The 26,597-nt window shown below is 39.3% G+C and overlaps 1 protein-coding gene across 11 annotated transcripts in view; it reads right to left on the bottom strand.

Moving 5' to 3' along the window:
- Positions 1 to 26,597, bottom strand: part of LOC104560303 (protein bicaudal D homolog 1) — a 304,772-nt gene that overhangs the window by 156,910 nt on the left and 121,265 nt on the right. For 6 of the 11 annotated variants that reach the window (XM_062010536.1, XM_062010555.1, XM_062010565.1 and 3 more), the window contains exons 3-5: positions 11,945 to 12,097; positions 8,526 to 8,963; positions 1,731 to 2,825 (exon numbers count right to left, since the gene is read on the bottom strand). In XM_062010536.1, the coding sequence (XP_061866520.1) occupies positions 1,731 to 2,825; positions 8,526 to 8,963; positions 11,945 to 12,097 (1,686 nt within the window). Of the gene's footprint in view, positions 1 to 1,730; positions 2,826 to 8,525; positions 8,997 to 11,944; positions 12,098 to 26,597 lie in introns of all 11 variants that reach the window. The other 5 variants (XM_062010546.1, XM_062010653.1, XM_062010672.1 and 2 more) reach the window with 1 other exon arrangement.

Below are 26,597 nucleotides of genomic sequence, written 5' to 3'. Positions count from 1 at the left end.
AAGATGTTAACTGGGATTCATGCCCCTATGTGGTGATCACTGTGCTGGTTTTAGACGAGAAATATCCCAGGCAATCTGGAACAATGACACTGCTGCTGCTGCAATCTTTTCAGACTTCATTCTAGGTGTAAAGAGATGCACTGAAATAAATGATCAGAGGGCTGAAACACCTCTCCTGTGAAGACAGCCCAAGAGAGCTGGGATTCTTCAGCCTGAAAAAGACAAGGTTCCAGCCTTCCAGTACCTAAAAGGGGCCTACACAGAAGATGAGGAGGGGCTTTTTACTAGGATCTGCAGTGATGGGACAAGGGTGAATGGCTTCAAACTGAAAGAGGGTAGATTTAAATTAGATACTGGGAAGTTCTTCCCCATGAGGGCGGTAAGGCACAGGAAGAGGTTGCCCAAAGGAGTAGTGGATGTCTCCTCTCTGGAAGCGTTCAAGGCCATGTTGGATGGAGCTTTGAACAATCTGGTCTAGCAGAAAGTGTCCATGCCCATAGCAGATGCTATAGACACATACAATTAGATGATATTTAAGGCCCCTTCCAACCCAAATCAATTTGTAATTCTATGAAATAAAACTGTTTGCATGTTTAAATTTAAGTTTCGGAAACCCCTGCAGACCTGGAATCTAATGGATACCAAGGGCTTAGGAAGACACACTGTGCAAAATAAAAATACAGTCCTCTTTAAACCCTGAGCAGTATCTAGTCTTCTTTTGGCATTTGATATAAAATGCAGTACATCTCTGCTCATTTAAATTGGTGCAACATCAAAATAAAGTAGTTTTATAATTATTTTTATCAAAAAATTATTTTGAAAGTTTGACAGCTTTAAATATTTTTATTTTCTTAAAATAGATTCCCAAAATAAAAAGTTGCAGTTACCATTTCAGTCAGCTTTGTCATATAATGATGCTGTCCCTTTTCTTAAAATAACCAAATCCCTTATTTTATTCCTTAAAGGCTTAAAATATGTTACAGTGGCAGGAAAAAATATGTCTGACTAAAGAGAAAAATCATTAAAAATAATTCCAACCACTTACAATGCAGCCTGTGGATTGTTACTGAGAGGCAAAAAGAATGTAACAAGTGGCTTGGACCATATTCTACACTAAACCTCACCCATGGGGCCACCTGCAGCTGCTGAGGTGCCAGCCCAGGTTGCCACCCCTATGCTTGCCTTCTGCATTGCTCCAGCAGTACTTGCCATGGTGAGGGGTCAGCATGCCCCTGAAAGGCTCTCCATGCACACTCCATTGTGATTTCCAGTGTTGGAAATCTTTTTGTTTCACAACAGTAATAACAACATGCCAGTGCATCAGACTGGGTGGCAGCTGATCCCTTCCTCCTGCCCCTCTGTTTTTCTCTCACTCCACGTGAAAGACTTCTGCCCGTGCCCCTGGTTAGTGGCCAGAACTCAGAAAAACAGAGCTAAATTGCTTAAATAGGAGGCAGAGAGGGAGGGAAGAAAGGTTTGCCCTTGTTGTGATTGAGTGAAAGGCTAAATAACCTGTGAATAAAATCTCACCTCCAGAATCCTCCTGGGAAAGCTTGTAGGTGACCCGTATAAATAACAGACATTCCCAACCACAGAATCACAGAACAGTAGGGGTTAGTAGTGACCTCTAAAGATGATCCAGTCCAACTGCCCTGCTAAAGCAGGTCCACCTAGATCAGTTTGCAGACTGACTGACATTCACAAAACCGACTGCTTTGTTAGCATCTTACCTGCTTGTTGGCTTTCAGCACTGCCCTCAGAGTTGCAATCTGCTCCCGCTTTGTACTCAAAAGTGATTTCAGCTTCAGTATCTCTTCCATTAAGGCCTCCTTGTCTTTATCGATCATGGGCGCCAGCTCCCGAGCTGCAGCACGCTGGCGGGACAGCTGCAGCGACCGATCGACAGCCTTCTGCAAGTGCTTGATTTGGTCCCTTATGATGGCATTGAGGTTGTAGATGTTCATCGGCTCTTTGCGGATGTCACTGGTATCAGAGACGGGGGAGGAAGGAGGGGCTGTGATGACAGGAGAAATGGTAGGTGTTTTGGTTGGGCTCTGTTCCTTGCCGGGCTCCGTGGCCTCTTTTGTCACCTGCTCAGTTGGGGTTCTGGCTTCTACGGGTGACGCCACCCCCCTCCTAGCAAGGCGCGGGGAAAGAAGACCGCGAGGGTCATCTGGTCCTTTCAGGCTCCCGCTGCGGGTGACTCTGCTTTGCCTATAATAGTCCAACATGACCCTGTTTGGTGTCTCATTGTTGCACAGGCAGACGTGATGGTATAGCTGAGCCAGCTCCTCGCTAAACGTCACCAGCTCATCCTGGGCGGTGTTGAGGGTATTATGGTTTTCATTTGCTATGCTTGTCATTCTTTGTAATTCCTTTTCCATGTGGACCATTTTTTCCTGGCTTTCCTTGGTCGACTTCTCCAGGTTTGTCACCTGCTCGTCATACGTCTGGATTCTGCTCTCATACTTGGCCTTCTCTTCAGTGTAGTTTTCCACATACTTATTATACTTCTCCTTTAAGGCTTTGATTTCTGCTTTAAGGTCTATCACCTCAGTAACAGCTACTTTGTATTTGCATTCTAGGATCTCCAAGCCATTGATATCCACTTCATAGTCATGTGCTTCCTCACCCGGGTCTCGGCCCTTCTCGCCGTCAAGCTCAGCTTTCAGCTCTTTGTTGCTCTGCAGCCCCCTCATGGCGTTGACATGCTCTGTGAGCCTGTGGACTCGCTCATGTTGCTCAGTCAGGGCTCCCTTGGTGTGCTCCAGCTGCGTCTGAGACTCCTGTAGATTGGCCAGGAGAATGGCCTTCTCTCTCTCCACCTACAACAGAGTCAAAGTAAGAAACACAGGATCTCATCCTACCTATGTTTTTCTGCTGAACATCCAACTCTGCAGTCATGTTCATCTCTTCCACTCCCCTACTCAGTATATGTAACTTGAGGGCTTCAAAGAGATTCTAGCCATGTATTCCCAAGCCATAAAATTAAATCAGAGAGATGTGTAGAACTTGTACAGAGTTATGAAGCCTCAGCCTCTGTTACAATTTGCCATATATGACTAGATCATGATTTTACATGTTACTTAATGCCTCTACACTAAATGCCTAGTCAGCTAGAGTTCTATGTGATTTAAACACGTTCCCCCAGTTTTAATAGGCATGAACTGTATTGCTGTCAACTGTAAGACATGCCACTAGTACATACACATTTATCAATGGAGTCTGAAGTTATACTTCCCATGAAGAGCTCTACCAATCCTCAACAATATTTGTTTAGACCTTTGGACTGTTGCAAACTTCTGTTAAGGCTTGATTACTGAATGCAAATACAGTAGACAAATTGCTGTGTACTTTTACACAGATTAGACTAAATAACCCACTGTGCAAGAATGTAACACAGGCCAAGACTAAGCATGTGCAAGTCCCAGGACTCCTCATCCCCAGCATTAACTATAAGCAAAATCCATCCTTTTAAGGATATGGTAGAAAAAGCAGGATTTGTGGTATAACTAACAAACCACCAGTTCTGACCTAGTAAGTTCCTTTCTGAATATCCACAGAGAAATGTAGATATTAAATAGCAGAAGTAGTCATGGAGGAAGTCTCAAGAAGTTCTGATTCACTTAAAGCAAATGAACAAGAAAAACAAAGTTTGATCTGCTCAGGTATTTGCCACTCATGCTAACACGCCTGAAAACCTCCCATTTAAAGTCTTAAGTGCAATGCTCCAACTTTTTTCTTGTGTGCCTTTATCCTGTTCTGAATTGTGAATCAGGAAGCAGAGGAAGGCACAAGGAAATGAGATGCTTCTTGCTTTTCTGGCTTTTGCTATGGGATCTTGAACCTACCGGGGTTGCTGCTTTTTCTCTCCAATGATTGCAGTATCTCAGCACTGTGTTTACATACACAGTGAAAACAGCACATTCTACATTCCCTTTATGACTGCTTGGATTACTAATTCAGAGAATTCAAAGCTGTCAGCTCTGAAAAATTCTAAAAAATCTTTCCTTCCCTATCAGTACTCCCCCAGGTAGCATTTGGAAGAGAGTCAAATCAGCCAGCACAAATCTTACTGAAGAAAAGCGTTTTAGGGACCAAGTGGGTTTTAATGTCATCTCACAAAAGATTCCAAGCAATGCTTCAGACTTCTATTTTCTCCTAATGAGGCTTTTGAGCAGTGGCTGCTGCTCAGAAGCATGTGATGATCCTCTGGTTTTACTGACAGACTTTCAAAACACAGCCTCAATTAGAGCCTGCACTCAATTGAAGGCAAAAACCGTAAGAATAAAAATAGAAGCTATTTTAAAAGCATCTAAAGAAAAAAAAGTTCAGTCTAGTTTTCCTGTGTATAGGTGACTGATGGTTTAAGATTTTTAAAAACAGGGCCAAACATCATCATTATCTTATAATCCAGGAAGAGTATGTCTCCTTACCTATAAGGCCCTCCATTTCGGGCACTACATAACTTGTGCAGAAGAGGACTGCTAAGTACCATGAGTATAGTGGTACATCTCTCCATTTGATGTTGTTCTCCCCATTGCTGCCTCATTCTGCCATCCATCTGTCCCCCTTACTGCTTACCCCATGTTCCAGCCCACTCTTAAAAAAATCCAAAGCAGGGCAACCTTCCCCTTTGCCAAGGGCATCTTTCTAAGAGGTTACCATTTTCCACAGATTTCTCGGTCAGACCTGTCCTAGGGAGCCTCAGAGAGGAGCCCAGCAAAAGTCTTCACTGTTTTTTATGAGTTTTTTCCCATCAAGCAGTCTGTCCCAGGTCTGCTCTCATCAGAAACTCAGGTGTCAATTGTATTACCCTAATCACGTAATGAAGGTATATATTCCTTCAGGCTGGTAAGGTGAGCTACACATATACCTGAAAATCTTGACTTTTGGTTAATTTAAAGGACTATCTGATGATGATAAGTAATATGGATAATAGTCATGCATATATTATACCTCAAAGGCAGCCTTTTAAGGTCTATGGGTCTACACCAAAGCAGGAAGTTAACTGTAGATTGCACTAGCATAAAACTAAATATAGGGTTTTCAGTTAGAGAACCTTTCCTTTGAGAAAACAACTTGGTTTTAAAGCAGCATAGTGTTTCAGTGTCTGCTTATGTTAATCAATCAGAACAGATCCTGCCAGATCACCAGTCTTGGTAGCTGTGTTCTCTGCTGAAAATAAAGGGATTCTGAAAACAAGTATTTCTTACAAATATAAAAGATTGTTTCCAGAGAAAACATACAACTTTTAAAACCTATATACCAACTGGACAAGTAGGTAAAATGAAATATGTAGATCGAAATTTTACTCATTCTGGTCCAGTAATTATGTATTGAGCTAATCTAATTTCCCCAACTTCCAAGGGAGAAAATACGCCAAAGCTCCATCTAAGCCCTGAGCATACCTTCTACATATTAATGATGCTGCTATTTCCAAGTATGGGTATTTCTTGTTCTAGACAATGTTCCAATGTGACCTCATCTAGGTTGACCTGCTTCTGCAGGGGGGTTGGACTAGATGATTTCTAAAGGTCCCTTCCATTCTATGATTCTATGCTCTTATTTCCACTCTCAGTAAACTTTCAGAATTTGCGGTTATTTTTCAGTCCAGTTGGTGGATTTTATTTTTTACATTGAAATTAGTCTCTGCAGTAAGGATCCTTATAATCTTAATATGAAAATAAAAGCAATCCAAAAGTAGCTTTACGTATTTCACAATGCACCCTTCCCTTCAGATATTTCACACCGAGGAGATTTCCCTCCCAATTTGCTCTACAGTTCGCAATTATGGAAACCAAATTTACCGCTGCTATTTATCTCTCTCTCTTTTTTTTAATAACATCAGAATATCAATGAACAATTCCTAGTGCATACTGGCACAAATTAATGAGAAAACTCATCTCAAAAACCTTGAATCTCAGCTGTATTATATTTCACAGAGTACCAGGCAGCTGGAGGAGAGTGCTGGAAACTAGGCTGCATGATTTTGTTGGGGGTTTTTACTTTCTTTTTTTTAGAGAACTTAATCTAAGTTTTCCAAACATGATGTTGGCCTCAGAAACAGGGAAAGCATCACCATGGAAGGAAGAGTCCTAGGCTTTAAAGAAAAGACAGATAATTCCTTCCACTGGACAATAAACATGAAGGAAGAGCAGAAAGTTTTTCCAAGTCAATCTCAGAATTTTCAGCAAGACATTTGTTATCTAGTGTATTTGAAAGATGGAAAGGGAACATTTACAATTAAATCCTCCCAAGGGAGCAGCAGTATCCTAAATTTGCAAAGGAATTGTATCTATCATAATAGCTCTTTTAGTGAAGGCTTCTTTTTGAGATTGAGGAGTGAAAAAAACTTGCCATATACATACAAAATGACCAATCTAAAGTTTTCTTCTCTCTGTGTGCCTGCTGTCCTATAGACATAAAAATAATTTCCAAGAGAGCGTCAGTTCCTTCAGCAATTCTATCATAGTACAGCCTCTTCAGAGGAAAAAAAGAGGAACACGTACCACATATTGAGAGACAGCTGAATGAACACCACATGGCAAAAACACTGTAGAGGAGAAAATAATTCAATTTTGCTGAAGAGCCACCTTTTGTTAGTTTGAACCCGATTACCTCTCCCATCTACTATGTGGAAAATTTTTTAAGGAATTTTTCACATTCAATTCATTTGACCTAAGGTGAGCTGATGCAACTTGACAGAGAAGATGATCACTTTATAAAAAGTACACATCAGCATTTTGCAGTAAGCCTTTTCTGTATCTAAAGAAATCAGTTTTCCAGCTAGGTCTAGTCTTTGCTTTTAAACTATAAACCTTTTAACAGGATTGGAATGTCAAGCAGTGGTGGTGACTATTGGCATGAGGGTGCTGGTGCTTGGCTTCAAAAAATGTTGTGACAGAAAATGGTTATACTTATGTTGTAGGGTTCTAAGTTGGCAGCTAATGACTGTCAGAAGTCTACCTCTTTAAGAGTTGTAAAATAAATAAGGTTTTAAGTTGAAGATGATAAACACAGTTGCAGTATCTTTCAAATGGAAGTTCTCTGATTCATCAAGCTCAATATTTAACTTAATTAAATCAAGACAAAACATACTGCAACAAATCTTTTTTTTCACTTGACTCTAAATTTATGTTGTATAAAATTCATGGTAAACTATGGTTGAAAATGTTTATGATGTATTTTAAAATGTGAAAATTTCAAAGGGTTTCTTATGAAGCTGTGTGTTTTTTTAATCTTTGACATTGTATTTCTGGATTAAATCAAACCCTGTATATAATATATATGTGTATATATTTTATACAGAAAGGTATACATATGCAAATACACACAAAACACACACACTGTTTCCATCTTAATACTGGAAAAAATTGACAGATTTTTTTTCCAAAAAAATTCCAAAATTCAACCATTGTCACTTGAATTATATTTTTCTTGCATCAAAGTTATTTGTGTAAAACACTACATGTTGTCAGCGATTGCCACGTCACGGCTCAGATCAAAACTTCCCGCTGTGAGTTTGGCAATGAAGTAAATAAAACAATTAAATCTTCAGTAAATATTGGACAGACCATGTAGGGATTTATCGTTCTCTAGCAAGCACTGAAAATTATGTTTGCTTTACTTCCAAATCACCTTTTACATCTTCAGCAGTAAAGGATTTACATTCTCTCTCTTTAGAAGAGGTCCTTTTTGGAAGCTTGTAGCTAGGAAATGCTGGATGTTTCCTTGATGGTGCCAAAACCTGTCAAGCCCTTGTGGCAGAGAAGATGCTCAACAGTTTGGACAGCGGGCACCAATTTCTCTGTGGTACTGTAATCCCTCTAAGATGATGTCAGCATCAGGGCTGACAGCTTGAGTTTTTATCTGGCTTGCATCCCAGATTCCTGTTCTGGTTATGCCTGGGCTGGGCTCAGCTGAACAGAGAACAAATGCTCTCTGTATGGTCTCCAAGGCACCCCCAGCAGCCTGCAAATCCATCGTGACTGCCAGTGTGGGCATGGACACTCTGTGACATCTCACATGCTCTCCAAGCACACACTTATTAAGAGGAGGACTCCTCTCCTTTTGTTCTTTCTTAACGGTCTTACAAAGCTTGTTCAAAATGAAAGTAATGGCAGAAACTCCCTCTGACTTGCAAGGGTTCATAATCAAGTCTGTCTGTATTTTAAGGGGTATTTTTTCCTGATAGTGTTCATCATACCAAAAAATTACTTTACTCCATGTGCAATCTCAAGGACATTTCCTATCATCAACCAGGAAAAAATAACCTAGCCATTTACAACCACATCAACTAAGTCCCTTCCTTATCTTCCTGCTCAACATCTGCTCCGATCATGCTGACTTTTCACAGATAGATACTCTGTTTTCTAGGGGTATTTCTAGCAAAATCTGGACATGAAGAAAGCAGAAGCGTGAGAAAAACACATATGTGAAGAATGTCACTGGGGGAAATCACTGGCACTAAGTTCCATAAGGTGTGTGCCTGTACACTTTGGGAGATTAAATTCAGCTCTTACCTGCATGAGTTGTTGCTTCAGTTTCTGTATTTCTGATATGTTGAGTTCACTGAAGAGGTCAGAGACAGGGTGCAGAGATTCTCCTTTCCTACCCGTGGGAGTTCGGTAGTCACCGTTGAGTTTCACAAGAGGACCATGGATATGTCCGTTCATTTTGTCATCATTGTTAGGCTCGCCCCCATCCTCTGCAAACTTCAATCCATCTACTGATATATTAATATGGTTATTATACATACTATCATTGAGGTTGATATACTGGGAGAGTTCCTTCCTCAAATTGTTCTTTTGCTCCCTTTCATTTTTTAAAGTTTCCAGGGCTTCCTCCAGCTGATGCTCAGCAATCTCCTTCAGTCGGATGGCATCTTCTAGCTGACTATTAAGCAACACTGTCTCCTCCTCAAATCGTTTAATCTCATGCTTTAAGCCTTCATATTCAACCTGAATTAGACAAGACAAAGAACATTCATAATACTAAAACTTGAGTCATGAAAACCTGCCATTTATCAGCCTTATTGAAATAGGTGCTACAGAAACTGGAGCTTGCTCTGGTAAATACTCCACTGTTCACTTTTTCAGCATGGGAGAATCAAGAAATAGAACACCTTTTTCTGAATAACTTATGATGACATGCAATGTATTTTGTGGAAAGAAGGCTGTTTGGTAGCAGATATTCTGGTAACTGTAGATTTATTATTAATTACTATGGGCAATGTTGGTATATCCTGGTATGTCTAGATGTCAGGTTAATGTAGTCTGATTTATTAACTGCAAGTGTTCAGAAAAATGACTTCTCATCTAAATCCTTACGAGGTGTAAAGTCATTCAGGCACAGATACTCTCAGATATATGGGAGTCTTGGTAGTTTTCAAAAATATGAATGGAAGGTATAATAACAGTAGAAAAGCTTCAACTCTTTGTGTCATACAAGACTCCCCATTATTCAAGAAGCATTTGATTTTAAAAATTAAACAGCAAACTATTCATACAATTAGTTTAAACTCTTAGATGCCCCAAATGGCTAGACATTCTTAAACTAACAGAAAAAAGTAGTAAGTAGCTCATTCAGCCACACAGCCCTTGAGCTGCATGTAGGGACATCATCATGGAGCACTTGGCAACCTGTTGCTCCAACAGCGCTGCCTGAAGTGTGCACCCCAGTGACTTGCTGCAGCCTCACCAAATTTAGAGGGACTTACTGGTCTTTCTCCTCTTCAGAAGGCAGGCTCCCTGCCCCACACCAAGGGGTAGTATTTTATCGAGTTATTTATGGGCATTGCAGGCTGAGGAAAACAATAGCTTTTTCTCTCTTCTTTGAAGGCAGCTCCTGTGTTTATGCAGCCCTCTATACTGCACCTAACAAGAAGCAAAGTCTAGGAAAACCCAATCTCAGTTACTCAGCTATATCTAGACCAGGGCAGCAGATCCCTTGCTGGCCCTCCTCATCTTCCTTTCCATTGTTGAAAAATCCCAGAGCAATGAAATGGAAGAGCTTTCTAAAGGTCCATATCTGTGCTTATCCAACTCTCCTGGTAAAAATTATCATGCTTTGATTTTTTTAATTTCATTCTGATCATGCTTCTCATCTACCTTTGGAAAGGCAAACTTTCAAAGCAAAGCATTGATCTTCAAACCCAGAAAATGGAAATGTATCAAGTAGCAAAGAAAGCTGCAAAGTCATACTGGTAATTCTCGGATAGAAAAGAAAAATCCAGAGTTTTCTATTACTTGTATGGCTACCATCTCTCAGATTCTTGCTTACAAAAGCTACAAAAACCCCTTTCAACTCAGATAACAGTTTGGCACTTGTAACATATGGCTTTGTAAATTAAATCATTAAAGTATAAAATGATCTTGAAATTTTGTCTTGTAGATCAGTTATTTTAGGAATCACAAGTGCATGGATATGTGATGTAAAATGACTGATTTTTAAAGCCATTGAAAATGTGGCAATGCTTTTTCTCTCCACAGACTGATGGTGCTCTGTTTCATTAAGAATGAAATACTGCAGCAAATATAAACACTTGCAACAGATTTTTTTGAGGGGTAAACTAGGACAGTCCATAAAGGAGTCCTTAATTTCCTGATAGTGTGAAAAAGCCTCCTATGACACTGGTGAGGAAAAAGCCATGCCTCAAAAGGGGGAATTTACTGGCTTGGTAAATAAGTCTGACACAAAGATGACCTGCTATAAATTCAGTTTCAGGAGTGTGAAAGTCTACGTATCTTCATAAATCAGGATATTATGTACCCATTTTTATTTCCTGTGTATTCCCTGTGGCATGGCTCTGATGTTTTAAAGGTTTCAATTGCATTTGTGATAAAGCAGTAAAATAACAGTAAAAGGTAGCAGAAATAGTACTGCACGTTCCTGCAGGAATAAGGCAGCTTTGTTACCAGGCTGCCATTAGAAGCCGTGACAGTCTTGACTAGCTGATAAAAGCCCTAACAGAACCCAGGCAGTAGGTTAGGACATAAACCAGTGCTGTTACCATCTGCTCAAGAAAATAGTGTTATGGAGTGCCATGTTATGTTGGTTTGAACAGTCTGAAAGGCAGAGAGTGTTACATCATCCAACTTAAGTATTTAAATATTGATCATGGCAAGTCAGCTCTTCTAACATGAAAACACAAGGGCTTTTGTTTAAAGGACAACTATGCTCTTGATTGCTTCCTCAGCAGTATAAATATATATCCAACAGCACAAGGAGGTGTGCTTTTCTGTGGGAGAGAGAACAGATCCCATGACTGTTTGCATCTAGACGCAGTGGGGCTGTCATTTATGGTGGTTCCTTGGGGTGGATTCAGCACTATAGTGAGAATTACACTGTGTTGATTTGCCATCAGCTGCAAATTGCTGCAATGAGGAAAACAAAAGACAAACTGGGAATATCTGACACCTCTTCCCCTATTTTTGAAGTTTGCTGAACTTGTTGGTTAGCACAGCTGAGAAGAGAGCAACATCAGTTCAGGAAAATCCAAAGAGCAGAAATAAGGGAGCACATGGAGAAGATGTTTTCCCCTTTTCTCCACTTCAGAAGAGGAAAGGAAGTGCAAGAAAGAAACTAGGAGGAAATGGAGGGCTGAACTCTGCCACTGTGCACTGAGTTCAGCATGCAGGGAAGGAGGAAAGGAAAAGCAGGAAGCAAAAAAAATGCAGTTCTATCTATTTTTATTAATTACTCTGCTATTGCAAAGTTCTATAATTAACTATTCCACCAGGATTTTCCTAAAACTGAGGTAAGGGCCTCCCCATATGTCAAAAATGGCCAATAACACTATTTCAGAGTAAGTGTTCAGAAAAAACCCAAATGAAAAAAAATAACATACAAAGAAACTTCTGTCAAAATCCTGTCAGGGATCACATCATGGAAATTTGAGAAAATTGGGTCATTTTTCAGCATAGAATCCTTGGATACTTACTTGATTCTGTTTCAGTGTGGACACCAGTTTCTGCAAAGTGATGTTCTCCTCTTCAAGTTCAGTGTAGTCCTGTAGGAGTCTCGCCTCTCGAAACTTGTACTCTCGAATTTCATCTTTCATTCGTATCCTCTGTAGTTCCACCATTTCGTTATTCTGAGGAGAGAACATGCATTACCATTCATGCACAGACACTTTGATGATGAACAGTGCCTTTAGAACAAGCCAAATCTTCAAATAGAACTGATGCAAATCAAAACGGCATCACCTTTAAATCTGAGGCCAAGCAATAATTTCAGGTGCGTGCTGGCAATGCAGGAATGAGAACATCTGATAAAGAAGCTTGATTAAAAGAGTTTCAAGATGAGATGCTTATTGAAATGGAAAAACTGGCAAGGCTTTATCATTCCATTAGTTTTATTATTCCATCATACAGTTGGATTTAAATAAAATTGTCACCTGTTTTCTGTCAAAGGATGCTTTCTACATCCATACAGAAAAGCAATGAGTAACGGCATCTGTTCTGTAAAGACATCTGTTACCGAGGAAGGAGCACTCACATGTTTACATCTGCAGGCATTAGGGAGGCACATTGGTAGGTGGGGAGGACCTGCCAAGTAGATGGCTGTCAAGTGCTCATCAAAAACCTGACAAATACAGGATTACACCCTGCAAGTCTGAGAACACACAAGGTCACTACTTTTATTTTTCTGTTAGCATATAGGGTTCCCAGACAGCCTTACGAGAGAGTTCACATCACATTGCAGCTCTGAGTTTGACATCAAAGGTCAGGTTATTCTAGAAAGACTCTGAGGACATAACCCTGATGTAAAATGTACTACAGGAAGATGGAGTTAACACATAGCTGGAAGAGAATTGTGACCAAGATGGTTGGCAGGAACAACCTTCCCTTCTCCTTTTGAAAAGAAGACTGCATTTTCCTGATTAATAGGAATAGGAGTAATTGGGCACATTTTTTCCTTGCCTTCAGCAGGAACCTGAACATTGCTGCAGCAGCTGCTGGAGAGAAGCGTTACTGCATCCTTAATGATGGGCCAGAGCCACTTGGCTGCTGGCATGTCAGAAAGAGCACATCTGGGAAGCAGGAGTGGGTTTCTGTAAAAGATTCCAGTGTGGAGGGAGGGCCATCACTGGCCTGATAGCTACCTGTGGAAGTTAAATGTTTAAAAGATTGTTACAGTAGAAACTGTAGTCAATGAGCTCTAAATAGATGAATCTGCATAACTCACTCTCTAGTACATAAAGGATAAAACCACCTGTTCTGAATTGGGGATAAATAGAAATTTGTTTAGCAGCCAGGTTAAATAAACTATTTTAAAACCCTGGAAAATAACATTGCAAAGCATGAAAAAAGAAAAGAAAAAAAATGAGTTGATGTAAGAGTTACAAAAGCAGTTTTTAAAATTAAGCTTTTTTTGTTAAAGAAAAATAAAACCTATTACCTTCTCCCTCCTGGCAGCTAATTAAGAAGAGATACAGACCCTATGTAGTTTCTTAACTGAAGGCATGCCTTTGTTTTAAAAGATCCCCAGTGCCAGAAGAGTCACAGAACACTAGGTAAAAGTAACTCTGTAAATATTCCCGCATCCTTCATTACCTAATAAAGCTTTGAGTGAACTGTAAGAATGGCACCACAGATAATTTCATGAAGTGAAGGCATTTTACACCTCAAGGCTGTCTTTATACACTTTGTTTCTATCAGCATCTTATCAACTATGGCAGTTATTACCACTTGTGAGGCCTGGGTATATGTGAGAGTCTGAGGCAGTATGTGGACAACACCAAACGCACCACTCTGCTGTGTCAAGTAGAATTAAGCTACTCTGCAAGTCTCCCGGTGTCGAGAAGATAACCAGCCCAAGGAATGAACAACAATAAGCTGACATTCATCCAATGCATGGAGTCATATTGCTGGTTGAAATGAAGGCCTATCTAAAAAGTGAAGAAGAAAAAAGGTGGATAAGGATGAGAAAAGAGTTTTTACTGAACTCTGATTATTTCCCTGAAAGAGTACACAGCACACAACTTCGAAAAAGCCTCTCATATGAACTCTGTAAGGTTAGAGTGCTCCTCTGTCTTTCTTATTACTGCAAACAGCAAAATATAACATTGGCTATCATTTTGCTGGAGTGCATCAGCATTCTTTCAGAAGAGAGAAACTACATTCCTTGACCACTTGTAATTGCTGCTTCTACACGATCTTGAAGGAATAACCAGAACCATTTATAATGTTCCTCCTCTTCTGACACACAGAGAAACGATTTCCACAGAGCAACTTCTATTCGTCATTACTCATGGGATTTGCTCAAGGAAGAAACAGTATAAAAAGGGGAGGCTTGACAGTCAGATTATCCTGCATGCCATGCTTCTTGTGGCCAGGACCAAGGGCTCTGCTAGAGCAATCCTGCTGCTCTGGCACAGGAACAAAACAAATTAAGCACATCAGAGAACATGATATCATGTTTTCAAAGTACCATAAAATGTGTGTTTTGTCAGTGCAAAAACTCTGGCATTATTCTCCATGCTTCCAGATCCTTCCTCCTATTTGCAAACATCTGCATGATGCTGGCAAGGTAAAAACCTGGGGTTAACAAGGTTTACCACTGAGTGGCCACAGGACATGCTGGAAAGCTGGGGTTTTTCCTTCATATGAGATCTCTATGGGCTTTGTGTCAGGAAACTAGTTTCCAACCTATTAAAAAAAAAAGCGTGCTGAGTTTAGTTTTTGTTATTGTCAGTAAGAAGGATTTCCATTAAATGCTCTGATTAAACACACTATTTTCTCACAGCTCTCTATTGCTACTTTGATTTTTTTATTAATATTCTTAATATTTCTTAAGTAGACAATATGCAGATATAGGGGATAGATCTTGCTGTCATGACAGTATGACTCAAACTTTGTATTTGGCCACTGCATCAGTCCTCTTCTGGACTTACAGTGTTTTCATGGACTACATGAAAACACTATGAGAGGGTTTAAAAACACAAGGCAAAAGGAGCCTGTCAGCAGGGCAGTTATCTATATGAGCCACTAGAGGACAATGTAACACAAATTATTATTAAAATAATCTGTAATTAAATGTTACTGGTAATGAAGCACTGAACATTAAACTTGCAGGATAGAACAATTGAGACAGATGCTTTTACTAGGGAACTGCCACAGGACTTTTTATATTTCCAGAGAGGATTCCCCCCATGAACTACGCTATCTGTAACAGCCAAATTAATCCAAGAGGTGGAGCTACTGATACACGAGCAATGGTTTAACGGCCGCAATTTTCAGTCCTAGTCACCAGCTGAACATGGTGCAAGGGTTTTAATGTTTCAGTGCCAAAGAAGGAAAAGGCCTTTCTGTGAAACTATAGAAAACAACAGAGTCCTTGTCAGCATTGCATCTAATTATAAACGAGTACTAATTGTGACAAGATGTCAGTCACATAGCACATCTAATGAACCTACACATAATGGAACAGACCACGAAAAATGAAAAACTGAAGCCTCAGTTGAGTGTCTGCAGGTCACCTATCCACTAGTACTTAGATGTATTTTCAGAGTTGCCATATATGAAATGAAAGACATCTGTAGGTTTTATAGGGGCAAGGATCAATGTGTATCATCCAACTATCCCTTCCATCCTGACAGGTCTCTGAGCATCTGTGGAATATAAGTGTTATAACTTTTGTACTTCTTACCAAAATTAAATGCAATATATAATTAAATGCAATATATATATATATGGATAAATTATCCAATTTTTTATTCAGCATTATCTTTTAAAATGCCATATTTCATATGCTACAGAGAATATTCTATTAATTGTGTGTGTAAATACATTTTAATACATTGTGCAATATAAAATAATTGGAAGTAAAAAGGTGCTTTTAAATGAAAGAATGGAAACGTTTAATGCTGAAAACTATGAGTAAGAACTATGCAAAAATATGGGATTCCCTCAGTGTCGTTCTTATGTCAGAACACTCCTGTTATTGTCCAAGGAAGCCCCTTGTTACACTCTTGTGTACTACCAACATACCTAAGGAAGGAAAACTGAGCAAGGGAGAATGACCTGAAGCTGAGTATTCTCTTCTCACAAGTGAATAGTGAGCTCTGGTGCATGTCAATTACCTGAACTGTGGACCCATAAACTGAACTTCTTGGAAACTGGTGGTGTTTTGAAGCCTTTTTTTAAAGTGAATGCAGGTCCATAAACTATTTTAGTTTTCCCCTATCTTATATAATGGACGTCTTTTATTTCTTGATTTAATTTACTGGATTTACACCCAAACAAAATTGTGGAACTAATGTTTGGACTTTTTCCCTACATTTTTTTCATGCAAGTTTTCATGAAAAGATTTTAGATCCTTACTGTAGTAAAACAATTTTTCACACTGCAAAACAGCCTTATAATTAAAAAAAAATTATATGCCCCAAATTACTTAGAGTAAAACACTACTTATCCGTTGGAATATGCAAACCATAGCGTGATGCTGTGCATAACTTTCTAATTTTTATGACTCATGAGTAAGAGAACTATGGAAAATGCATATACTCCCAATTTAATGGCATTGTGTTATAGCTGATGCACTATAAAATCCCATTCTATCTGATGACAGTTTTATTTCACTAGCAGTAAATTGAATGCAACAGAAAGTGTATGCTCAGAATAATATCCATGATCTCATGTATTTGTTGACAATTCTCACTGTAAACTTATATGTCATCTTTACTTTAGTCTGCAGAGGAAAATGAAAAGTCTATTTTTTTATGAAGAACAATAATAAGCATATTGTAGAAGATACAATTTAACTGGGGTTTAAATTTAACAACAAACATGCAAACTTCACATGTGAAAATACTACTAGAACAACTTGGGGCAAAAACAAGTTTTAGGCTTCCTTCAGAATCATTCTGTAACAAAATTAAGTTCACTTATAAATTACTTTGTCCTTTTAAATATATTGTTTGTATCTACTTGGTAACATGCAAGTATAAATAAAGTCATGAGAAATTAATAAGGAAAAATTAACCAAACCCTAAATTATCTTTGATTCCTTACTTTTAGAATATAGATATATGCCCTTCAAAACTTTAAAGTCCAGTTATAGGTCCTCTTTAGAAGCCTTTAATGTGAATTATCGGTACATTTTTGATTTTCTGTAAGCAACAGAATATCTAATTTGGCATCATATAGCAAATTCTTTTCACTGGCATGATGTAGCAGGACACCAGGAACACCTCTGGAAAGCTGCCCCTCCTCTTTTTGAATGATGGCAGAATTCAGAAAGGAAAATGGTACAAAGTAAAGACCTTGAAGCAGACTTGCCATGCCAGGGAAGAAGTGGGCAGGGAGCACTGCGATGCCCATCTTGCCCCGGCAGGTCCTGATTTTCCATTCTGAGGGAATATGGGAAGTTGACAGAGAGAAAATGAAACAGGGAACCAAAGACTGAGAAACATTTTCTTTTATTTACCATCAACTCCTTTAAGACCTCAAAGAAGGTCCTCTAAACTAGCTCTGAAGTTTGTCTCTCTCATATATAGAGGAATTCTCATCTTGAATGAGAAAATAATGACATTTTCCATATTTCCAGATATATTTAAAAGCATAATGAGATTTTATGGATGACCTAGTGTGACCTGGTATGATCCTATTGCAGAATTTGTAGCCTGATCCTTCTGATTCATAGATGGAGATGCCTAAATAAGCAGGGATGGAGTATCTCTTGCAGAACCATTTTTGTTTCCTTTTCAACAACACAGATATGACTATATCCCAAAATAAAATATTTCAAAGATTCATTTTCCTCTTTGTTAAAAGTCTGTATCCTTTTTTTTTTTTTTTAACCTGAATTTATCTGATCTCATTCCTCAAAAAGTTTCATTCAAGTGACATTATTAGAGTTCATGATATTGTATCTGTTCTAACTAGCTGTATTGGCATTCCACAGCAAGGGCATGAATGCAGCTCCTGTTGTTCAAAACCAGAAACAACTAACTTTTGAAATTATGTACAATTCTGCCATTCTTCAGCTTTTGATATTTCCTTAACTGTCTCTAAACCAGCCAAAAAGCAGATGTGCTATTGTACACAAGATATTTTTTTAAATATATCTGTAGAACAGCATAAATACCTATAATCTTTGTCTTCAAAGTATTTACTTACAGAATGACAGTACTATCAAAGAGAAGGATGAAAAAAGCCATTTGTTAGCTATAGCATACTCAATAGAAGCTAGATCAAGATAATGTATGTTTCAAGCTCCTTCATCAGAAATGGCTCTTTAAAAAGCCTTTACCATACATCTAATGATTAAATGATTTGAAACGCTCAACTCAATTCAAACTGTTAAATCTAAAGAAGGTGAATGTGTATTAAGGGCAATTAAATGTCTCACCTATGTGGTTATCACAGAATTTTGAAACATACAGTGTTTCACATTGTAAATCTTGCTGTACATAATTCCCTATAAAATATCTATTTTATTCACTTTTATATATAAGTACACATAAAAAGATGGGACTAAGCAATGTTCTGGTTGTTTCAGTATTTAATTTTCCTACTGAGCATCAAAGTCACATAACATTAAAATGACTTCTTTATAAACTACAATCTCTAATCATATATATTTATCTGAAAAACAACAGTTTGATTTGACCACATTTATAGCAATTAATACATTAATATTAATGATTCTATGAATTAGACACCAATTATATACTAATATATTAATTATCATTTAGATTAGCATTCTGTAATATTCCTAATTCCTTCAAAGGAAGACAAACTTTACTGAACTAAACTGTATTAAAAGAGCATGAGAGGAAATTCTGACTACAAGGTTATAGCACAGTTCAGTTAATATGATCCTTCTGCATCTCTGTGGAATGGTATCATACATTAACATATGATAATTGCAAATAGCAAAATATCAATTGCCTGGAAAAAGTTTTGCCACAAGAAGGACATTATGAAGGTCTTCCTGTTTACACTTCAAACTCTGCTATTCATTTTACTCCTGCAGCTCTACTAGCATGAAACATATCTAAGAAGTGAGAGGATTTCCTTCTAAATACCACACTGACTAGGTAAAAGATGAGCCTCAGAGCAGGCCAATAACATCGTCTTGTACATGCAGCACTGTCCATGAAGAGTCTTTCCATAGTGCATTGAGGCTTTTACTGGCCTTCAAAATTCTCCAGGTACCAATGGACAAAATCATGTCTACTCAGGGGCCAGCCACAGCCCAAAAGCCAGTCCCACTCCTGCTTATAGAATCATAGAATCTTTTAGATTGGAAGAGACCTTGAAGATCACGAAGTCCAACCATTAGTTCAGCACTGACATGTTCACCACTAAGCCATGTCCCTAAGCACCACATTTACAATTTTTTCAAATATTTCCAGGGATCACTTCTGAATCACACTCAATCACTTCTCTGGTCAGCCTCTTCCAACGCTTGACAACCTTTTCAGGGAAGAAATTTTTCCTAAACTCCAATCTAAACCTTCCCTAGCACAACTTGAGGACATTTCCTCTGGTCACTTTACTTGGGAGAAGAGACCAATCCCTACCTCATCACAACTGCCTTTCAGGTAGTTTTAGAGAGCAATAAGGTCTCCCCTTAACCACTTTTCTTCCAAATGAAACAATTCTAGTTCCTTCAGCCACTTCCCATAAGACTTGTGCTCCAGATCCTTCACAAGCTTCCTCCATGCCATATTGTTGCTGCCAACCACCCAACCCCATTGCTGCAGGAGCAGGATAGGCTTCTCTGGGACCCATGTGCTCAGGTCAGGATGAGAACATGAAGTCATGGGTGGACAGACCACTACCACTTAATGTCATGCTTTAGCTGAATTATTTTGCTGCAACCTAATTATTCTTACTGCATTCAATAGTGCTTCAGTGACAAACATGCAAGACTGCACTCTCTGAAGCAGGGCTGTTATCTGCTCTACATCACCAACTATCCCATGGTTGCCTAGGTGCCATTTTTAAGACACCAAACCCAAATTTCTCCTGCGAGATTAGCTCAGGGGAAAGGGAAAGGGAAAGGGAAAGGGAAAGGAAAGGAAAGGAAAGGAAAGGAAAGGAAAGGAAAGGAAAGGAAAGGAAAGGAAAGGAAAGGAAAGGAAAGGAAAGGAAAGGAAAGGAAAGGAAAGGAAAGGAAAGGAAAGGAAAGGAAAGGAAAGGAAAGGGACTGAATGGTAAGTTTGGGGTTTTTTTCCTCCCAATTACAACCTTGCCTATGAAATTTGTAGCTTTATATTAACAATTTTGGAAGCTAACAGCAGTGATTCTACATGACAATGCCTCAAGGTACGCTTTATGATGGAAGAGCTGCACAGGCCTTTTCAGGCTCATCAAGAAACCAAGAACTAGCTTTAAAGCCTAACTTATCACTTGGGAGAAGCATCTGTGAGTTATATGTATCTCTTTTGAGAGGCCATCTGTCAGGTACAAAGTGCCAAATTTCCTTCTAGACCCAAAGGGGCAGAGTAACCAACGAAAGAGAAGTTGTGCTAACAGGGTATAGATCTATGATCAGTTTAAGCTCAGCAGTTCCACAGCTGCCACTCCCAGGTCCTGACCCTCCCTTGGGACAATTAGCTTTCACATCATCAGCCAGATAAGGGCAGCAAACCACCCCAGAAAACAATGAAAACTTAGTTTTAATGGTATTTGTACTCCCTGACACTGCTGATAGGATGGACACACTGGTGTTAACAGAAGATAGGGAACAGGAAAACATGCCATTTCTGTTTTGGATATGCTAGCTACTCAGAAACATCCATATGACCTTACTCACAACTACCAGAGATGAAAATCCAACCCCATTAGTGTAAATTGTAAAATGTATATAGCCTTAGTAGGACTAAGATTTCACTGTATGCACTGAAATGTTGAGAAGCAGGGAACAATAAAGTGAATTCCAGAGAACAGAAAGGAAGAAAATTAAAAGACACCAAAGAATCTAAGTAACAGGAATGAACCTGAATATTTTAACACACATTGCAGTTGGTTGGTATGGAAAAAGATGTCCCTGATTATTGACTGCTTGCTTTCTTACTGCTTTCTGCTGTCTAACTTTTGATGTTAGGATAGTTTCAGACCTCCCTGTGACAAGCCATTTCCGAGCATGCCAGGCAACAACACCATTTTCCCATGTTTCAAGCACAGAGCTAAGCTCCTCATAAGCTTTCCATTCCCCATGGCAACTGCCTCACCTCCTTAAGACTGGAAGCTATTTTAATTACAGTTTGCTGTTAGCTCAATCCTACTTTCCTTATACTCCTTATATCAGTAATCAAACTGTGCTGTCGAGGGATGCATATGCCAGGCCAAGGCTTTCAACTCAGCTACAGCATCTTGCACTGCCTTACAACATCATCCACACTCTGGTTTTTAAATTTGCATGCTGACTCAATCTTCAGTCTTATAAATACCAGCTAGAAGCTGCAATATCAATATCTATCAGCAAGAGCCTCTGCCACCTTCTCCTGCTGTAGGAGGCCTGTGCTGCAGCTCAGGAAGCTGACAGAATGTTGACACAAAGACTCAGCGCTAGGCAGCAGCACTAATAAATCTGGTCCTCAGGATGGTGCAGCTAAATTAGTAGGGGATTGATTTCAAATTAATTGGACATTAAATTAAGCCACAACCTCAACTCACATAAGATCATTAAAATAATATAAAAACGGATTTCAAAGGGGGTCCGTGGCAGCATCTAGTCCATTCATCTCTCCCAGGATAGAAGTAACTACATCTAGTCCATTCCCAATATCTGTGTAATCCCTTCTTAAACACTTCCAGTGGCAGATCCCATTCCCAGAAACTCTTTTCCTGATTTCTCTTTCACCTTTGTCAGAAACCTCTTTTAAATATCTAATCTGAACCTGAATCTTTCGGACTGCAAGACAAAAACAGTTTTTCTTGTTGTAATGATTTGGCATGACAGTTGTTTCTGGTAAGGGGGAAGGGGCTGCAAAGATGACTCCTGTAAGAAGCTGCTCAAAACTATCCCCAGCTCTGAGCCAGACCCACTTCTGGGGCTAAGTCAATTAGATGGCTCCACAATCACTTTTTAAGAAGCCAGAAGAGGAGGGTTTTTCCTGTTCCTTTCTTCTTCTGTTCCTCTTTCTTCTCCAGCTGGTGGTGGTGCAAGGAGTGGGAAGAGAGAGAGAAGCAACTATGGGGACTCCAAGGTCAGCGAGGGAAGAGAGAAGGAGATGTGCTGGAGCAGAGAGTCCCCTGCATTCTATGGAGAGGACTAGTGAAGCTGAGATTTGTTTGCACTACGTTAAAGACCCTGCGTCAGGGGCAGCAATTCTCTTCTTTAAAGACCGTGTGCCAGGGGCCGTGACTATGGCAGGAGAAGGCCATGTCCTGTGGGAGGGACCCCATATTCACAGAAGCTGTAATTGTGGGGAACAACTCATGCCAGAGATATTCACTAAGGACTGTGTCCCCTGTGAGGGACCCTGTATCAGCAGAAGCCACAGCTGCTGGGAAGAACCCACACCAGAGTTCATTAAAGACTGTGTCCTGGGGGAGGGGCCCCGCATCAGAGGAGGGGAAGAATGCCAGGAGTCATTCTCCTCTGAGAGAAGAAAAGCAGCAGAGCCCACATGTGAGAGACTGACCACATCCCCCATTCCCTGTCCCCCCAAGCTGTTGAGGGGAAAGGAGGCAGAGATATCAGGAGCAGTGAGCTGGGCCCGGGGAAGAAAGGAGGGATGGGGGAGGGAGACCTTAAAGTACTGGTTTTAATTTTCTCATCATCCTACTCTCTTTTTGCTTTTTGTTCTGTTCTGTTTCTTGTTAGTAGTAGAATAAACTTTCCTTACTTTCCTCTCAGCAAGTCAAGTACTGGAATCTGTTTTGCCTGGAACTGTAATTGGCAGTGAGCCCTCCCTGCCCTTGTCTCAATCTACAGCAACCTTGGTTATCTTTTTCCCTCCCACCTTGCTGGGGCTTCCACCATCCTAATGAGGGTGGGGGTGGATGGGTGCACCGAGCAAAAGACTGTTGTGTTGCTTCATTGCTGGCTGGGCAAAACCACGACACTTCTCCTACCCACAAAATGCAGGAAAATAAATGCATCTGTTCCTCTCTCCATTTACCCACTGTACCCATCTTCAGTCACCTCTCTCTACAAACACAAGAGTAGTGATCACAGAGAAAGCTTATTAGATGTCCATCATGGTGCCAGTAACTAAACACCACAGAACCACTCACTCATGCCTCCCTCCTAGAGGAATAGAGAGGAGAATCAGGGAAAAGATGTAAAACTCATACATTGAGATAAAAACAGTTTAATAACTACAATGAAATAAAATACTATAATAGCAATTAAATATATAATAATAGTAATGAAAAGGAATGTAACAAAAAGAGAGAGAAATAAAATCATAGAAAAAAGAAGTACTGCACAACACAATTACTCACCACCCACTGATTGATGCCTGAGCATCAATCACACCTCCCTGCCAACTCCTCTCAATCTATACACTGGGCATGATATTCTGTGGCATGGAGTAGCGCTTTGGCTAGTTCAAGTCAGCTGTCCTGGCCATGCTCCCTCCCAGCCTCTTGTTCACCTGCTCACTAATAACTGATAATCAGTGCGTTATCAACTTTATTCTCACACTCAATCCAAAACACAGAACTCTAACAGGAAATGTTCTAGGAAGAGAACGTTAACTCTATCCCAGCTCAAACCAGGACAATGTCCTTGCATGAAATACAGCAATGTAGGGAGATGGTTGATGATGAGAACAGTAACTGGATGCTGGGAGAAAAGGAATAGGGGACCCCTATTGACACTCTGTATTCCTTCTTGTACCTGGTTCCTCACAGTGGATTGGAAGAAATATGTTGAAGGAGACAAAGAAGAAACCGTTAATAATTTTTAGAAACTAATGTGAATAAATAGCTTAAGGGTATAAAGGAACTATTCACAAGTAGAAATCTATTTCAAGTAGTTATCTGCTGGGACTTTCTCTATTGTGCTGCAGAGGAGCTGTGAGAGCTCAGCATCAAAGGAGCTCTGTAAGCCCATGATCATAGCAGAGCTTCCTTCATCAAAATTATTCTTGCAAATTGCCAGCTGCAGAGGTGTTTTAAAAGCTCTTTGTGAATCTGCACTCACTTCCCTCCCAATGACAACAGAGTATTTCAAGTTCTCCTTGAAAAATATCAATACAGTAAAAAAGGTTCCCATGACAGGGGGAGCAACAAGAAAATGAAACCTCAGTAATTCTCTTTCTCCAGAAGGACAGAAACATGGCATTTTTTTTTAACAAACACATCTTTGTCACAAAATTCAAATGTTATCATTTGGCCACTTCTGTTGTTATTAAGAGAGAGTATTTCCTCAAAGTCAGGAGTAATTTTAATAATTAAAATCCAGATAACATTACCCATCTGCTGCAAAAAGAAGCACAGCATTCTGCAGCTTATATGACCTTGTGTGCATAACGCAAACCCACCCTCACTTACTCTTCTGTGGCATGAGCAGAATTATTACTTCAGAAACAGGAATTGATTAATATTAACAAGATGAAAATTACTTGATGACTACTGCTTTTTTTTTTTCCTCAAGGATTTAGCTTTTTATTTTTGGTAATATATTTGAGTGACTTACATGGCAAATAGAGACAAAGATAAGTACTTCATCTGTCTGTAAACAACACCCTTTAGGACTGAATTCTACACAGTCATTACAGCAGACATGGCAATTCATGAATACAAATACCTACCTAAGAGCTTTGATAAAGTAAACTGCACTAAAGATTACTTAAATTTATTAATATGAACAGTGAAAATGTCTGTACTTAAAAAATATCTCTAACATTGTAGTACTCTTGATTGTTCAATATAAATTGGTTTGAAACCTGATCTTAGCTTTTATAATGGGTTCTTTTCTTTGTTTATTTTAATATGGACTGCATATTTCACAGATTTGCTTTTTATACATATATATTACAGTCAACGGTAGCAATTTTTACATTGACAGCTTTCTGACTGATCCTTAAAGGGCTGAGGAAACAAGATTCTTGTTGCTTAGCATGAAAGACAGAAATATAACTGTAATACACACCATAAGAACACAGTATAAGGGCTGACTACTAATGCTATAACCTCTGTGAAACTTACTCAAGCATGTTACTCATGGAAGCACAACCTTAGAATCAAATTGTTATTTTGGAAATTTAATAAACAATGAATATTATCCACTGCCTACAATGCATCAAAACAACAACAAAAAAAAAAGACATTAAATGCCATATTTACTCAGGGAGTAAAATATTTGTCAAGTTGTGCAATTGCCTGACTTTAGGTATTGAAATGACGTTTAAATCTATCTTTTCTCTATTCTTTTATAGTTTTCTTTAAAAATATTGTTCTTTTTCTTTCAAAATTTGTTTCTCCTGGACTTCCATCCAGCTCAAGATGAACATTTGTACATTGATCTGATAAAAGGAGCCTTCTAGTGAAATAGATTATTGAATTCTTAATAAGATATGGTTAAAAGAACTGAATTGGGAATGCCTGCAAAAAAATTAAAGCAGCCCTTTCACTGAAGCACTGATAATTTTCTATAAACATGCTTGTGGCATGAGGATAGTATATCATGGCAAATATAAAAAGATTTCATTGATCGTTAAAGCACATGGGAACAAAGGGACTCAAACAGCTCTTGCAGTTGGGTTCCTAAGTCCCAAGTACAGCAAGAGAGGGAAGTAGTTTCCTTGTCCTTGCTGAAGTTGGGCTCAAGGACCTTGATAGATGAAAAACACTTCATTTTCCAGATTTGTAAGGAGGCTTAGAAGAAAGTTGCAGAGGCACTTTACAAAGACATGTAATAATAGGACAAGAGGTAATGTCTCTAAACTGAAGGAGAGTAGATTCAGATTAGATATTAGAAAGAAGTTCTTCCTCTCGAGAGAAAGAGGTTGTGGATCTGATCCCTGAAAGTGTTCAAGGCCAGGTTGGATGGGGCTTTGAGCAACCTGATCTAGTGGAAGGAGTCCCTACCCATGGCAGGGGGGAGGAACTAGTTGGTCTTTAAAGTCCTTTCCAAACCATTTTATGATTCTGTCATTTATGGAAATCCACATTAACATACCCACAGGATGAGTAGAGGGAAAATCTGTATTTCGAGAAACACAGTTGCCTAAGCCTTGTATATCTCAATATCAGCATTTCTAAATTCTGAGCTGTCTTCAATCAAGCCTTCAAGCATACCAGTGACAGCTGGGAAAAGCAGGGATGCCAGACTGGCCACCCTGACAACCTTGGCAGACTCAGCTACCCAGGGGAGATTACGGCAGTGTTGCAGCCTCCCCATCTAGACCCTGTCAAGGACCCCCCAGAGGTGCAAGGGCACCCATGTATAACATTGGAATGCTAGACTGTAAATCTCCAGTTACTGCTAAGAAACTTAGTGACAGTGAAAGACTGCAGTCCAAAGTCTTAATTGCTCCCTCTGCTTTCTAATATCCCAGCAGACCACTGCTGATTGACAACTCATGTCCACTTTGGTTTTTTCCAACTGATTTTTAATATAAAATATAACAAAACACTGGAGAATGGCTTCAAGCTCATTATAGTGTTCTTAAATTTCCTTTG

This window comes from Colius striatus, chromosome 1 (genome assembly GCF_028858725.1).
Source record: "Colius striatus isolate bColStr4 chromosome 1, bColStr4.1.hap1, whole genome shotgun sequence".
Lineage (NCBI taxonomy): Eukaryota > Metazoa > Chordata > Aves > Coliiformes > Coliidae > Colius > Colius striatus.
This window is presented reverse-complemented; position numbering and strand designations above follow the sequence as displayed.